The 17,389-nt window shown below is 35.6% G+C and overlaps 1 protein-coding gene across 3 annotated transcripts in view; it reads left to right on the top strand.

Moving 5' to 3' along the window:
• LOC129564936 (GTPase-activating Rap/Ran-GAP domain-like protein 3) overlaps positions 1 to 17,389 on the top strand; it is a 75,789-nt gene that overhangs the window by 26,091 nt on the left and 32,309 nt on the right. Inside the window, exons 1-2 of one of the 3 annotated variants that reach the window (XM_055439190.1) lie at positions 5,974 to 6,054; positions 15,723 to 16,362. The exons of the other annotated variants lie outside the window; for them this stretch is intronic. Coding sequence (XP_055295165.1) covers positions 15,767 to 16,362 — 596 coding nt within the window. The 5' untranslated portion in view covers positions 5,974 to 6,054; positions 15,723 to 15,766. Of the gene's footprint in view, positions 1 to 5,973; positions 6,055 to 15,722; positions 16,363 to 17,389 lie in introns of those variants that run through there. 3 annotated transcript variants of the gene reach the window in all.

The following is a 17,389-nucleotide window of genomic DNA, read 5'->3' as shown; positions in this document are numbered from 1 at the left end:
CCAATATGCGAATTCAGTTGAATTCAGGGTTACTGAAAACATAAACTTCATATATTACGCTTGGTAAGAATTTTCTTCAACGAAATATATGCTAAACCAAATGTAAAATATTCAACTCAACGCAGATCAGGGGTTTTGTCGATTTCCTGAAGCAAAACATTTCATTAAGTTAATGGTTGCGATCAGGTAAACATGCCAATCAAAATGTTTGCAAATTTGGCAAATTGTTTAAATCAAAAGCACACACGGTACATATTTTTTGCGCACTGTCATTGCATAAATAATAAATAAACCACGTTCCAGCTTTTGCAACCAGTTTATTTAACAGTGACGCAGCGAAACTGGTAAACACAATTTTGAAATATTCCCTTTCAATTTTCGCACAGATGTCAGAATGAGCTCCACATGTTGAACATTTCTTCGGAAAGCAACAATTGTGAATACTGAAAAAAAGCATGAACAATTAAGCGCAATAATATAATTTTATATTTCATCGTGGCTCACAAATTCAATTCAACCCAATCGAAGATATTCTGCTCTCTACTTCGATCTTGTACATTAAGTCGTTGTATTTATTGTTCAATTGTTTGGAATATTTTTGTTATCAATCAAAATTCTGAATGTTCGGATCACAATTATGGGGAAAAAATTCTAGCTAAAAATCTATTTTTGGTAAAAATGAACTAATCCAGACATATTGTTTTTGTTCAAAATGCAATCAGATCAATTCGTGCATCCGTTCCGAAAGATTTATCATGCAAAAATGATTTATGATTCACTCAAAATGTCGGCACAAACTGAAATCTCCAGAAAAAGCACATAAAAAATGGATATATCGTAGGAAAAATGTGATCCAAATCGAAAATGAAACATCGGATTAGTGCAGCTTAATATGATAAATATGATTTTTTGATTTTTGCACGAATTTGCCACTACGACAGCAACCTGGTATCAGTTTTGTTGAGAGTATCCATTTTTGGATTAACATGCAACAAAAACATAGAGCAATGTTGTAACATCAACAACAGCAATAACAAAAAAAAAAAATCCTATTCGCTGCCATGAATAGAGTGTTTTTTTATGGCTTAGTTAATTAAAGCCCATTGCATTGGTGTGGTGCACTATGGGCGACGCCAGATTTATTGGAGCATTTAGTTTTTACATTTATCAGGCTTGATGACTGTTTCGTGTACATCCATGATTTAGAAGAGATGACGTTGATACAATTTCAATACCAAATGTGAATCGTGCAGCATCGGACACATGCTGCTGCTTTTTTCTCATCGGATCTATGATAAATTACATTTTTGCATTTAATTCGCAAATGATTTATAAGATGATTAAAACAGACAAAGCTCAACGTGTTTGAAATATTATTGTTTGCAGAGGCTGCATATTTGCTGCTGAGAATGCCTGAGCTGAGCTAAATTTGCTAACTCAGGCGCCTGAATCGGTATTTTAACGCACTTACGGCACAAAATTGTCATTGCTAGCTGGCACCCAACTTAGAATTATTGATAAGCAACGTGGGTGCTGTCTAGAAATGACAATTTTGCACCGTAAGTGCGATAAAATACCGATTCAGGCGCCTGAGTTAGCAAATTCAGCTCAGCTCAGGCCTGTTCAGCAGCAAATATGCAGTCTCTGATTGTTTATGTTCATCCACATTTTCCATTCCATTCCAAAACGGATTTTTTTCTTCAACGAATACTGGGTTCACGCGCTTCCGCCATACATTGGTTGGGTTTTTGGGAGTAAATTTACTACCTTGATGTGATTAGGTTATTATTAAATTTTATGCGACGATGTGTATTATTAATGCCAGTTGTAATAAAAACGATGAGCTTTCTAAGAAGATGTCGTTCAAAAGACTCGTATCTGTCAACTTGAGGACCATGCGACTGACAGCATATCAAAGCACAATGGCGAAAACACGAAATAAATGAAATTGGATGGCACATAAAATTGCACTACATCAAGCACGCACATTCATTTAGCGTAATATTTGATTTGAATCGCGAGGAGTGAGAAGTGCTCGAAATGAAATGCTCAAAAGAGATGAACTCAGTTTCCGTAAAAAGCATTATTATTCAAAGGAATCATAGTAAAACAGATGAAATATTACACGTTGAGATCAAGCTGAGAGAAAATTTAGATGTGAATATTTTGTAAAGAGGAACTTTACTCCACTTAATATCCATAATTTGTTTGAATAATTAAAATGTGATAGTTGAATTTGTGTGAACACATTGAAATAATTAAGTGTAAATTCTTTCAGTACATGGCACAATGTGAATGAAAATGGAACTATGTCCAGCTACTTCAGCTATCTCTCTAAAAAAATTAATTGGACATTTTATTTTTTGAATCATTTACCAACATTTCATTTATGCTCATAAAATTCCAATTCGAGAAAATCACTAGAGTAATGTAGCAGCACATTATGATTATTTATGCGAATTTAACTTTTAAGGTGCACATTTGCTGGAAACAATAAACCATTTTCAAATGTTTTACAGCTATTGTAAGCTTCAGGTGATGAATATATATATTAGGAACATGACAGAACCGAGTTAAATCATTATTATGTTGATCGTAAAATTTTCCATTTTCCGCTTCAATGACTATTCGTATGCGGTACAACTTGCGGTTTTCGTTCAATTTCGGAATTATGCAGAATTGTTGCTTCTGCTTTGTGTGCAAGTACTCTCTTTTAGATCTAAATTATGTATTTGATTAATTCTTACATAGAAAATCCATAATGAGCATGATTACAGAAAGATCTTACTACTTCCCCGCTTAGCTCAATACTTCTTCTGATTGTTCGATTATTAGAGAATCGTATGAATGCGTTCGAATAAATCACTTAAAATACCATCTTGATGTGTGTTCTTCGATCGAAATGCAACTCAAAAAAAACCGCCAAACAAAACGCAGTAAAACTTTACATGGTCGTTGTTGTTCGATGACTTGAAAGGACAATCTGAAAATATCATTGAATTTTCGTGCACAAACTATTTATGTCGCGCAGAATTCTGAGAAATTCACAGTGAAAAACCTACAAGTGTCGTTTTGTTGATTTTTTTACAAGAAATATGCACGAGCGCTTCGTTTTCTTCGTATTTGATTCAGTTTTATTCATGAGGTATCTGAAGCTGGTGAACTCTCTCTTTGCTATTGAAACCTGAAATTTTACCAATGGAAGAAAAATCACATTTATTTGACTTTCATTTGGTATAGATTAAAATACCATTCGACGTTTTCTGATTCACCCTTTCAGAATATTTAATGTAGATATTTGTGTTCGTAGCATCAACGTACCAGCATTTAAGTTTGCCGTATTCATGTGATATGTGTTTGCATAACATATGTACGGGGTTCATTAAACACATTCACCTTTTCCATAAGAGCCAAAATGAGAGTGTCGAGCGATTTACCGTCACATAAATGGCAAAGAGGTATATGTTTTCTGCAATTGAAATATGTTTTGCGGTCTATTGAGCAACACAATGTGTGAAATAACATTTGTTCTGAAAGTTTATGCATTGTATCCATGCGCACAAAATGAGTACATGTTGTTCAACTAAAGTGAAACTTATTTCATTTTACTGAAACCAATGTGAAAGTTTTGAAATGATTTTGAAACATGTCATGTGACTTTTTCTTTTTTGAAATATACGAAAAAGTCAAAAACCAACAAATGACCTAATTTGCGTGTGACACAAATAAATAAAACGATTGTTAATGAGGTGTTGGTGTAAAATATTTTTTGAAGTGTCCAAAATGCATATATGAAACTTCACCATTGAAATGGCTATCGCTTTGCCTCGCAGCGAACAAATGGTTCTTATTTTCCAACAATTTCGATGCTTGTGCTGCACACACAACGATGCTTGGCTACTTGTACAAATGTCTACAATGCTCCGGATGCGAGCAGTGCTCTAAAGTAATAAAGTATTATTAAGCAACAGTGAGTGCAAAATGTGGGAAAAGTACGGCGGGAATTAATGGTAGAGTGCATGTGGTCCTGCGGGAGAAATTGACTGAAAATCATGGTTGCTAAATTACAAGAGTCTCTCTCAGGCAATAAAAACTTCTGAATATTTAATTTGACTTAATTAAAGTGCATTTATTTTAGAGTCTTCTCTTCTGCCACTTATTTACCCATCCTCTCGTTGCCGTTCAGAAAGCCACTTGAAATATGAAATTTAAAACAAACTTTTCGAAATGGTTTTCCACATACTTTCATTCGACCGAGCAATAGCAATGGAGAAGAAGAAGAAGGACCAAGTTTCTGTTAGCCAATTTTTATTAGCACAAATACACACACAGAGAAAAAAGCGACCAGGATAAGGATGAAGAGCAATCATTTAAACTGTATCATGTGTCTGTTTCAGCATTCAGACCGTGAATTAGCACTTGGTCTTAAATATCTATCATTAATTGTACTATAACCGCTTGGCTTCTTCTTCGTTTGCCATCTTGTGATGCGGAAAGCGATGGTAAGTTCATTATACGACAACCGAGGGAGTGTCTCAATGCGATATTTTATAATCCTAAGCTACTATTGGCATTAATCAGACCATTTTTTTGTGTGTCTGCTGTGCACAAAACAAACATTTTTCATCGAAATTAGACAAAGAGACCCGGGAGCACCAAATTAAATCAACATAATTAATTATTTTGAACTATAACCGCGGTAGCTCCACACAAAAAACGACCACCACCGCCATTGCAATTCGCAACATTCAAAATATGCTGGTATCGTCTGCGGCGCATAAAATTTTTTTTCTGTATACCATACTTTTGTTTCGAGGGTGAAAATGAAAATAGGTGATAGCAATGCTGTGCAAAAACTTTCTTAAACGTTGCTGGTAATAGTGCACAGTCGCCTCTGCAATGTAAAGAGTGTGGACTCAACCAATTTAGCAATTTGGATTGGGAGAGAAAATTGCAATTACTTAGTCAACTCTTTTTTTATATGTTGCAAAGGGGTCTTCATTTTGGAAAGCATTCTCAACACATTGCTGTGATTAATTTTGTGTAAAGGATGCGTTGGGCATACCCTTATCGTTCAAATGGAATGTGCATCCTCAACATTCTTGAATCTAAAACAAAGTTAGTCATGTTGTCTAAAACTTCTCAATTCGTATAATTGGTGTGTCAGCTTTTTTCATTCGTTGACAGTATGCAATGCAAAGAGGGTAGAAAAAGTTTGGAAAATCCGTTTTCGATTTGCGAAAAAAAAGCGTTCATGTGAGCGAAAATGGTTGATAGGACGTCAGGCAATTTTCGCAGAATCATTCAGGGGAAGGAAAAATTGTCATGATTGTCCCCATTTTCGCTAAAACGGTAACAAAAGCCAATATCAATGGTGCGGCACAATGGCATAGAACACATATATACATTGTGTATATATCTATATACATTGTATATATATCATCTGACAGCATTGCTGTAGAATTGCTCGAAAGCTCAGCGTGTTCAGCACCCGAATGCGATGTAAACAACGCAGCACATGAAATCGGCCGAATGAAAATAGACATTTAGGACTAGGAAAAAAAATCATGCCCACAGCTTTCCGACAGGCTTCAACATCATGCTTGACAACCTTATACCAATTCAGGTGAGATCCTAACACAATGTCTACATCACATGCACACACAATGAATCGAAGTGATTTCTGTGTGTTGCTGTGCAGTGTGTGTGTTTATGTGTGCATTCATGTAATACGGTGAACAAAGGATTTTGTGTTTGCTTTTTTTTTCTTGTCGTTTAAACGCAATATTCTTCGCGACACTTGGGTGCTTTTTGAGCCAGCGAGAGAGAATACCACACGAGCACACATCCAAGCTAGATTTTCCAATCAATCCAAAGCCTAACACATATACACACAGTCTAATCACTATGGCAATGCATCGATTGAAACGTGAGTGAGAGTGGCTTCATTATCAACGTGACAGGGAGCACGTCATCGCAAGATTGAAGTCGGGCGAGTGAGAAAGACATAGACGGAGAAAAACATTGACATCCCACGAAGATAAAAATAAATTGGTAAAATTTGTTTGCCGTTAGTTTTCGAAAAGATTTCACACAGTCCAGATTTGTTGGGCAACCGTTGCGTATCACCGAATCGAGAAAATCCATCGTAAAGCATTCGTATTACAATAGTCACGGATAAACTTCGTTCACTTCGGGTTTATAATCTAGTGATTTTTTTGTTGGTTCTATTCTGCGCTCTTCCGTTTGCGTTTGTACTTTCTATCATAGAAATCGTTTGTGGTATCCTTTCGTCTGTTTGTTTGTTTGTTCGTTTATTGGTTTGTTTGATTGTGCTCTTACTAAATGTAAGCCAGTGCAAACGAAGATGAATTTATAGCAAATAAAAGAAGGATCTTTTGTAATTCATCCGTACATCGCTGCAAGCATTGTTTGGACAAACAAAAGCTCGACTGTCAGTGCAAGTGGTAGCAAACAATGCGTAACATTTACAGGTGAATTGCAAACAAAGCGCTCGGATTAAATTGTGAATAGCAATAGATATAGAATTATACTCGTGCAACTCGAGTCATGAGACACAGATAAATAGTGTCATTAAATGCTTCACTTGCTTCAACATCCAAAAATTACACGAACAAAAGTGATAACAAGCTGGCAAACAAGTAATTTTCAATTGGCCATAATTAAACTCTTCATCTTCAGACAAATGCCGTGCAATTGCATTCAAGTCACGTGTGTGTATGTGTGTTGTTGTTCGCAATCATTGGAAACATAAGATTTTCCAGTGAAACTTTTTAATCCAGCTCATTCGTCCAGACATATTTCAGAAGGAAAACGTATAATCGAGCTGACAAATTTCTAGCTTAACCAAGGTTATTCAAGAGCATCAGCACGTTTCCAGACGTTCAACCAATTTTCAACACCGTAAAAAATTCATTTATGAGAAAGTGGTTTTTCCCCGTTCTCTTGCTCTCCATCGCTCGTGCAAGAATGTGTTAAGCACATCTACATATGCAATATTTACTTAAGCGATGACAGAGAAAATTTAATCGAAGGAGAAGAAAAAAGGGACGAACACAATAGTCCTGGTATTAAAGTCATAAATTCTTATTCTTCAACAAGTCCCTTTTATATCCTCTATTTTGAATCGGATCCATTCAACTTTTGTAACTGAAATCTTAGAAAATTACATCGCGGCACTGCACTGCACGTGCATCGTGCACGGATGTTTAAGTGAGTTGAATGCCCTTTCTTTGCCATTCTTATCCACGATTTTATTTCAACTAAACCTGTGCAAACATGACATATCGAATTATTTTCCACTTTTATCGAACGCTCCAACGTGACTAGAGGAAAATACACGAACAATTCAATTATTACATCGGGTGGCAGCTAAGACCGAAAAAAAAATAAATGAGAACTGTGGCGAAGCGAGCGCCCTCAATTTCAATAGGCAAATCAATGTAATTTCGTAATTTATTCTGAACTAAACAACGTGCCAATATGAATTTTGTTGATGCTGCCACCCTATGAATTACTAGTTCAATGCACGGAATGTGAAACACATTCTGTGTCTCTTAATCTTCCCATTTACAGCGATTTTCACGCAAAGATTTTAGAAAATTCGTCTTTTTCCGTCCATGCTCCAAATTTGAGATTATTCATTCCAAAAAAAGGAACAACAAATTTAAAAAATCAACTCTAAAAAAAATTCTAAAATATGGAAAAGTAAATTTGGTGTGTGTATTTCAACGAAAAGCTTCAAATATCTAAATTGGAAAAATTATGAAATTGTGTGTTTAGAAGCCAATATAAGCGAACGCTCCAGTGAGTAAACAAAAAAAAAATTGATCGGCTCATCGTCGTCGACAAGTATCAGTTCAGTTTTTTTTCCTTTGTTCGGGTGAATTAGTGTCACTTCAGTGTGCATTAGTATCAAGTGGATGGCTGTATGTGTGACGTTTGTGTAACTCTGTTTGCCTTTTGGGAGCAATCACGTCACATTTGATACACCAAAGTCTAATACATAATCAAACCATGCTTGTGTAAAGCTAACAAAACGCAGAATAGAAAGTTATAAGAAGAACAAGATTGCTAACATCACATTTCGCTCTTTCGCCCAGTATAATAGACAAATATGTGTACAAATTTCGAGTTTACACAGAAATTAAATACGTGCCACATTTTTTCTCTTTTCAAAAAGCAAACTAACACTTTGATGTCACTTGTTATTTACATCCATAATCCAACATTAATAGTAACATAGATACATATATAAAAAAGCGGGCAAGAGCGTGAAACAATAGCTTAGTGGTGGATATTGCCATAGCATAAGAGCATTCAAGTGTGAAACAAAAATAACCGTATTTAGATTTCAGAAGCTTGTAAACAATGCTGCCGTCTATATTCCAAGCAGAAAAAAAAATATATAAGAAAGATGAGCTTGCAAAAAATCGGAAAAATCCACTTCAAGTGAACGCATGTTTTTGATAAGTCACTGGATCCGAAGCTATTTTCAGTCAATCAAATCAGTGCAATCGAGCAAACACATCTCACCCGTCTATCGGCCGACAATATTGACAATGTAATCTGTATTATGCTCACGCATACACACCTCAGCTAACTTCATATTTTCCTGTCGATTTCAGTGAATATACATAACAATGGGCAAATTGATCGATCATTTTTGCATCGCTCACTCAGCAACATCATCATCAACAACAACAACATGAAAATTATCACTAATTGATTTTCGAGTGAAAGCTGAAAATTGGCTTATGGCTTAGGTCAATAGCTGTTATGGACTTTATAAACATAAATTACAAGTGATTTGCCAAAAACAAACCAAACACAAATTAATGGGCTGCTTTTGCGCTCCAAATTGGAACGATAGAAGTATATACAATGTGTATGACTTGTTAACAAGCTTCTCGTATACGTTATAACGTCCAGATCATAAATTATATCGAACAGAGCATAAAAAATGGCAACATTGTCACTTAATACTCGTTCAAACTATCAACAACATCGATAAAATGTCCATTAAAATGGGAAGAAGTGGTGTGGCTCCCTTCACAGTTCCAATGGCATTTATATGGGGCGGTTTTTTTATGGTTCACAAAGTGCTATGCCATTGAGCCGTATAAATAGGAAATGATCACAATGAAGAGTGTCGGAACTTTTTTCACTGGAGAAAAGAAACCAATCATCGTTCATTGGTCGAATTGTATGCTATACTTCGGAAGTTTAATTAAATGATTGGATATTTTGAACACATTTTTGATCTCAAGCTGTTTCAGAAATCCAGTGCGCAAATTCCATGATATTATTTATTGGGCAAGTTATCGAACATGGAAAAAAAAACTCTCTTGTTTTAATATGTTAGAATTTATGAGTTCCGTCAAACGCAACATAAACGCTGCTTTTTTGCTATGTACCAGCAGCAGCAGAAACACGCAAAACTCTTCTGAACACTTTTTTCAACATGGAAACGAGAGCACATGCTCAGTTCTTTGCGATTGGATCACGTTTACCAAATAAGAGTTTTCATCTTATTTCACGAAAATTAAATTCATAACTGAAAATCCGTTTGACGTTTCTACACGGCTTCGATTCCATTTGCAAATTGATTTTTTTTTTCATTTCGGTTGATTGAATCCATTTACATATCTATATGTTGTATATATTTGGCATAAACACTTTTAAAACTAGATTAGGATACGTTCAGATATTGTTCATCTGAAAAGTCAACGAAAATACGTCGGCTTGCTTGCTACAAGCAACCGATTAAATCAACACCCTCCAAAAAATAAGTCTTTGAAAATCATATTAAATATGATTTCATCACATTAAAAAAGTTATTGTTCTAATATGAATGTGTTGTGTGGCAAGATGATGGGAGACTGTGTTTATGGCCAACCTTTGGAGAGGTGTATACACATTGCGTCATGTTTGGTCATAAACTTTGTAGGCTCTTCATTTTCCTGACCATGGCCAGCCATATTTTTCGAACAGGAAGAAAACTTCAATCAAGACCATTCATCACATGAACATTCACCGTTATTTCGGCGTTTGCTTGGCTTTAACTTCTTGGTTAATGGATATTAATTCCCAAGAAGTTATTTATTTTTTCTCTGATTCTGGTTTGCAAATGAAATTGTCTTGAATTCCGTCTACATAAAGCAGCTTTGAGCTTCTGTCGTTGGGCACAGTGTCCATAGCAAGCGAAAACCACAATGCTCTAATTTATTTCAGTTTAATTAATGCCCATTTTGCCAAGAAACATCACAATAATGAATTTCCCGGGAAAAATTTTACGATTGTACATTTTTATTTGTTTAAGCTCAATCTCCAGATCATGTCGTGTGTAATATCCACAGTATTGTAGAAGAGAAGACAAAAACATGATAATAGACGAAGCTCACTATACTCTAGGGGGTATATAAGCAATTCGTGGTGACCAGATAGCACCAACATATGGATGATTGCCACAACACAATGCTCACCATAATATCTGGAAAACCAGAGAAACCATTCCATCACATGTATGCACTTTCTCTGAACGAAATGGGATTATACTTGGTCGCAATTGTTGCTGAAGCTTCGTATTAATCCGAATTCCAGTGACTGCGAAAACCATTGAAAAAAGTAAATAAAAAAAAACCAAAACATAAATTATCCACAAAGCATACATATGTACGCCATATGTTTACTTTCTGTACGTTTGACGTTGTTTTTTTTTTCGAACAGTTGTTTGTTTGTTCATCACAAATATCAGTTAGAAATGGAAAAAAAAAGAAAATTTGCACAAAGAAAATAACAAACCAAAAACATATATATCGCATTTCTGTTACACAAACAAAATAGATTTACTCTTTGAAAAACGCGAAGAACTAAAATATGGAAAGCGTTAAACCACATTTGCCATTTTTCTTATCTATTTTCGGTTCAATCTTGAGCGGTTTCACTTTGGAATCCATTTGTTTGCATCGTTTAAAGTGACAGAAGCTGTGGGAGGGCGAAAAGTTTACTTAACCAGTGAAACGTATATTGAAAATAAATACACACATCACAAGGATAAACAACATTTCAAACAGAATGTAATGCAAACCACTTTCACTGCGGTTCAATCGATAAAAAGACTCGATAACATTTATCTCTGTCATTTTATTCGTCTCAGGGGAAAACCAGCTAAAAGCGCTCAAAAGAGATTTGTGGTTTTAATGTAGTTTCTTTTGTGTGATTTAAGTTCCATTCTTTTTCTGTTACTGTTGCGAAAATATCTAGCAAAATGTCCAACTTAGTCATTTATTATTATGGTATATGTGTGAATGGACTCATGGAGTCGTTCGAATGTGATGGAACTCCATTTTATTTTACACATTTGATGCCGGGTCCAGTTGAACCGTTTTAATGCACTTTGGGTGCGAACAAAGGCACCCCAACAACGACAAAAAAGAAACACTTACCCGTCTCAGCACATGAAAATATACTACTACTAAATATCGAATATATTATTGAATTTGATGTTATGGCTTTATGGCAGGCGAGAGCAGAGCACTCAAGCAACAAGTTTTAACAACATTTTTCTTTACTCGTTCGGATATTAGTCATTCCACCTTTATGGCATCTTAACTTATGGAATGTGCACATAAAAAGCTTTTCGCACTTTTGACTTCAAACAATATTGTGTTCTGTTCCCATTTTACACTCCGTTGCTGTATGTCAGAATTTACACAAATGCCATTTATAAAATACTTTATCCGTTGAAATGCCGTTAGTTCCTCCACATACATTCATATATTTATAAAATCATTTCAATTTCATTCAATTCGCTTCATTTTTCTTGTGCATGAATGATCTTGATAATTGAAATGATAAAAAAAAAACATGGGCGCTCGCAACAGGCTTCTTGTTTCAATGTTGCTCAACATTCAAATGTAGCCGTTTCAATCAATAATGCACGAGATCGACAGATGCACTTGGCGCAGGAGCTATCAGATGTGATGCGGGTGGGGATTAAAGGTTCGTGGAAACTGTTGTTGATAACTGGAACGATGTTTATTGAAATCAAAGATACGTAATCCGCAACACAATAGCAACTAATAAAATAAACTTCAATACCAACAGTTGGTGAGTGAACAATGGGAAAACGTTCCGTTGCTATCTATATATATATAAATAAAAGAGAACAGCATACCATAGAAATATTAAAAAGCGATACTGATGATCACGATGTTGAACTATTTTCATCGCATATTTTTAGATCGAAAAAAAAAAAACTATTGAAAATATTATATCAATCACACAGAAAAGGGCTCGATTGAAACGTTGCAGAAGAGATGTTCGCTCTTTTGATCAAAAGAATATTTTCACATTATTTTCATGGAATATTTTTGAATAGCACAATGGCTGATAAGAACGTCTATTGTGTTGTACCATAGAATCCCAGAAGCAATTCTTTTTCTCGCATTTTTGCTCATTAACATTCATTCGACCGGATTTTTTCTTGTGTTGATTTCAATCTTATTGCGTATTCGCGCATCGTTCGATGGCAGAAAATCCATAATTTAGTATTCATAAAATTCACACTATGTTTTACGTCGTTCGCCGCCAACTGTTCGAGTTTCCTCTTTTTTTCGCGCGTAAAACTAAATCAATACTAGAGATGAGCTGTTCTCATTACCACATAACTGTCTTTTTAAAAGCTCATAAAAAATATATTTTAGAGTGTCGTAAATAGCTCGTAGACATCCGATTCGATTTTACCTGTTTTTATTAGTCGAACCACCATCAAAACCATACAAAGTCATCATGTACGTAACAGTTATTGAACAGACGCTTGAGCTAACAAAGTTTAAGGTCAATGCACATGTACTTGTAGCGGTGAAAAGATGTGAAACTTCTACGCTCAGTTTTCGATAAGTACTGAAGCTATGCAATTACATTTTCCAGCGGATTTTACACCGTTGTGATTTTACCTCTTCTTCTTATTCGTTATTTTCAAGAATTCAATGAACGTTTTGTGTGGATTCATATTATATACTTAAGGTTAGACGGTTATCGGAGGGAAGCGGTTGTTGGGAAACTTGGCTCGAAAATCTTGTATCGATTTGAAAATCGTGAACCGTTACCCTTAAATGATACATCCGATTTTGTTATCCGACTCTCGTCGCATTCGCCACGCTTCAAATGCCGATTCTTGATAAATTAGATCGATAGGAAATTTAGTTATCAAACGAATCGACAACGGTGCGAATCAGTTTCAGCAATGACAAACGTCAATAACACAGAGATGATCTAAACGGATTTCTATACAAAAAGATCCAATTATTTATGCGACATGCTTTCTAATAAATGTCGCCAAACAGAATCGATGCTCGTAGAAAGTAAACAAATTTATTCACAAGACATGCACAACCGTTGTCTCACTCGTTCGTTCGCTCACTCGTTCATTTTCCGGACGCATAAGTAATCTTAATCGAAAATCGAAGCAACGTAACGAGTCGATTTTTATTGATACGTATCCCATTCAAATGAACATTATTTCCATTTTTATAGCTAGTAAACGTACATATATTCGACAGTTGTGTGTGAAACGTTCAACGCGCACATTTCTCCAATGTTTATTATGTTCGCTCTGTATATATTGTCACTAGATGCTGAACATCAAACGGTTGACATTGCTGAATGTGCGACCGTAGAGCAACTTCACTGTTTTTCCTCCTTGAAACACCGTATCCTCTTTTCTTGTCTTCGTTTACAATGCCGTTGCCACGAGAAATTGTTATCGCCGATGCGATGCAACAAACAAGGAATTTTAAGGCACGTGATAAGAATTAATAATCAGTTATTTTGCTCAGGAGACCTCCATGTTATTGATTTGGTGGCAAGGCCAGTAGGCGATGTCTCAATGCCGTGAACTGAGCTCAATTCCGACAAAAAGTGTGCCTTCGATTTGCAATTCAATGTCTACGAATCGGAATGGATCTGCGTATCTTTTACAAAATCGCGTCATACAACAAGCGATATTCGTGATGATTTGATGACGAAAATACTAGAAAATCTGATGAACGTATTTTAGCGCATATCAATTAAGCTCAACAACGTTGTCACATGTTTACATTTCCATGTGAATACTAATTGTTGACTTAATTCCGTGAATAAACCCTTCAATTATGCGAAAGCACTCCCAATAAAAAGCTCTTCCGAAACAATAACAATAACGGATGTTAGCGTTTGGAGAAATGACAAGCGCGCAAACAATGTGAATTGTGAGGGATGTATATTACAATGGATTGTTTTCATTGGCAGCGTGACACATGTATCAGTGCGTAAAAATCTATCCACTAATTGATCTTTACGTTGAACGGACTTGCAGAAGAAAAAAATGACAACTTCATGAAAAATGCGCTGAATATGCTGTAATTCAAGCATGTGACACTCGATCTATTCAATTGATTTTCATTGTGATTTTCCTTTCTTTCTCTTTGTTCGTTTAATGGGCTTGAGCTACAGGTGGGCGTTTTGCGATTACTTAATCACTTGCACAATCATTTTTCGGATGATTAAGATGGCACTTAATCACTTAATCGCTATTAATCATCGATGATGATTAAGTTGTTGTCTTAATCACGATGTCGCCGTGATTAACTGTGACAACTTAATCATGATTAAGTAAATAGTTAATCATGATTAAGTAAATTCTTAAACATGATTAAGATGTGATTAACGAAATGATTGTGTAGATTTATTAATCATTAGACGCCATTCCGAATTGAAAGTAAACGTTTAAAGAATGGAAAATGGGAATCATTTTCAACATTTCTGCATTTATGGCGTCTAATGATTAATAAATCTACACAATCATTTCGTTAATCACATCTTAATCATGTTTAAGAATTTACTTAATCATGATTAACTATTTACTTAATCATGATTAAGTTGTCACAGTTAATCACGGCGACATCGTGTTTAAGACAACAACTTAATCATCATCGATGATTAATTAATTTATTGCACAATCACTTAATCATAATTCATGATTAATAGCGATTAATTGATTAAGTGGTCGTATTAATCATCGCGAATTGTGGGTGTTTGATTAAGATTAATTAATCTTAATCAGATAGTCCGCCCATCTGTAGCTTGAGCCATGATTAAGCTGAATGCTTAAGAACAACACACGAACTATACTTACAAAGAGACATAGTTGAACGACGATTATCGTAAGCATTCAAAGGGTCATTAATTTTAAGAGCCTTTTTTTTAGCACGGATAAAAACAACCAAAGGAGTATACAGTTTTATCAACGCGATATTGGTCGTTGAGAAGTTTTACGTTTTGTACAAATAAACAAAGTAGTAAACTAAACGCATACATCTTCAGAAAATGTTAATAAAAATGGTACTTGGAAAGGGTATATATGCAAATAAACAGACAAATAAACAAACAAACAGTACAATCCAAAACTCAAACACATAACAAAGATATCGAGTGGATGAGTAAATGTGTATTCAATAAAGCAAACGCAAATAATAACAAGATAAAAACTCAATTATCGAGAAGAAATGGTGATTGATTCACCTCAGTGGAAAAAGGTTTAAATGTGCCGATGGGTTTTGATACCCTTTTATAATTCTTCGAGTGTGTTTTGTTGAGTTATTTACGCTTTTTTATCACTTTCACTTTCTCTTCCTGTTACATTTGGCGATTAATTTAAGCAAATATTTTGGTGGATAGAAAAGTGAAGAAAAAAGAGTTGAAAATGGCGAGTGATAAAAATAAACGTGAGATTCGTAAAGAAAATGACGGATGGCGTCATTCGTCGGTCCGCAATGACAATAGTTTTTCCGGTACGATGAGCTTCGACGACGTTTTAAATGACCAAAAGAAAAGTGGTATCCCCCCAGCATTCTTGCGAACCCAAAGCTCCAGCGTTATTTTTCCATCACCGAGAAAGTCACGTAGTGCCACCCGATTCCTTGGCAATTTAATGCAATCTAGTGCGAGCGAATCGTTCGGCTCGAAAAATGCGATTTGTGACAAAAACTGTAATTATAGTTCGTTAAACAATTTATCACGATTATTGAGCCCATCGAGTCGGAAAACAGCATCGTCGTTGTTAAATCAAAGCAAATCGCTGCGCAGCGTTGATCATATTATTGATGAAAACACCGAATTTCGATCATCAAATAATAATTTGGCTGGGCAACGTATCGATCCAAATGGTTCTGTGCCGAACTTATTGGAAATCGGTGGTGGAGGCTCATCGCGTCGATGGTCACGCTATCGAAAAACGCACCAGTTTCGACGACGAAGCATCTCTTGGGATAGCTCTGAAAATGTAATAGCACATAAAAGGTATGATTACTTGATCCCCATTTTGACCGAGATAGACCACTTATTGATGTTAATATTTGTATCGTCTTGTATTTTGAAATTATTATGGTTTTTCAAATTGTTCTCTCCGTTCGATGTGAAATGCAGTATTTCTGTCGGAAAGCTTTTTTAAAAAAGACTTTTTAAAGCTTTTTATTCTTCGATGCATATTCCGTTTATGGTGAAGTAGAAGCTCATACAAACCATCCGTATCCACTTATTGTGGTATATATTCTGAAGCTTTCTCACCGAAAGAATCATCAATTCCATAAGCTTCCAAAAACATCAAATCCATGAAATGAACCAAAGCTCTAAAGTGAAGCATGCGCTTGACAAGCACCGTAACTTTTAAGGGGCATCAAATCCAAATGTTTTGGTTTGCATAGAAAATACATCGCACCGCATAGTGGATTCAATGAAATACGTTGCTTGAACTTTGGCGTCATTGAGACAAGCGCATTCTTGTTGTTATTGTTGTTTTGAGCTGTCTTTGGTTTCGTTGCTTCATACACAAAGGATTAGAAATACAAAGGATTTGTTCCGAAAATTCTGACACTTTGGCATGCTGAATACCCCCATTTTTGCTGGAAAACCATGACGTCACACCGCGTCGATGTGCGCTGCGCTCAGAACGTATTGGGAATATGAAATGGGCACAGAACGACTGCACATTACATTATTTTGTATACAATTACTATTTTGTACATAAGGCAGTGTCGACAGTTTTACAATACCTTCATTTTTATCTCAAGTTATTTAGCAGTTTATTTATATAAATGATGAATCAACTTGGTCGGAATTTGGCAAACAACTACGGTGAAGTTTGACGACGACGACGACGACGACGACGACGACGACGACGACGACAACAACAACAACAGCCATGCCGTTTTCCCAAATGTAGCACAATTCATGGCTTATCTTAAGGTAGTAGTGAGGGGTTACTTGAATCGCTTCAGGCAATTCTTCCTGATTATTTTCTTGACTTGGGTAATTCCCACGGAACAAA

The sequence above is a fragment of the Sitodiplosis mosellana genome, unplaced genomic scaffold (assembly GCF_009176505.1).
Source record: "Sitodiplosis mosellana isolate CC-2019 unplaced genomic scaffold, AAFC_SMos_1.0 Smas_scaffold_1, whole genome shotgun sequence".
Lineage (NCBI taxonomy): Eukaryota > Metazoa > Arthropoda > Insecta > Diptera > Cecidomyiidae > Sitodiplosis > Sitodiplosis mosellana.
This window is presented reverse-complemented; position numbering and strand designations above follow the sequence as displayed.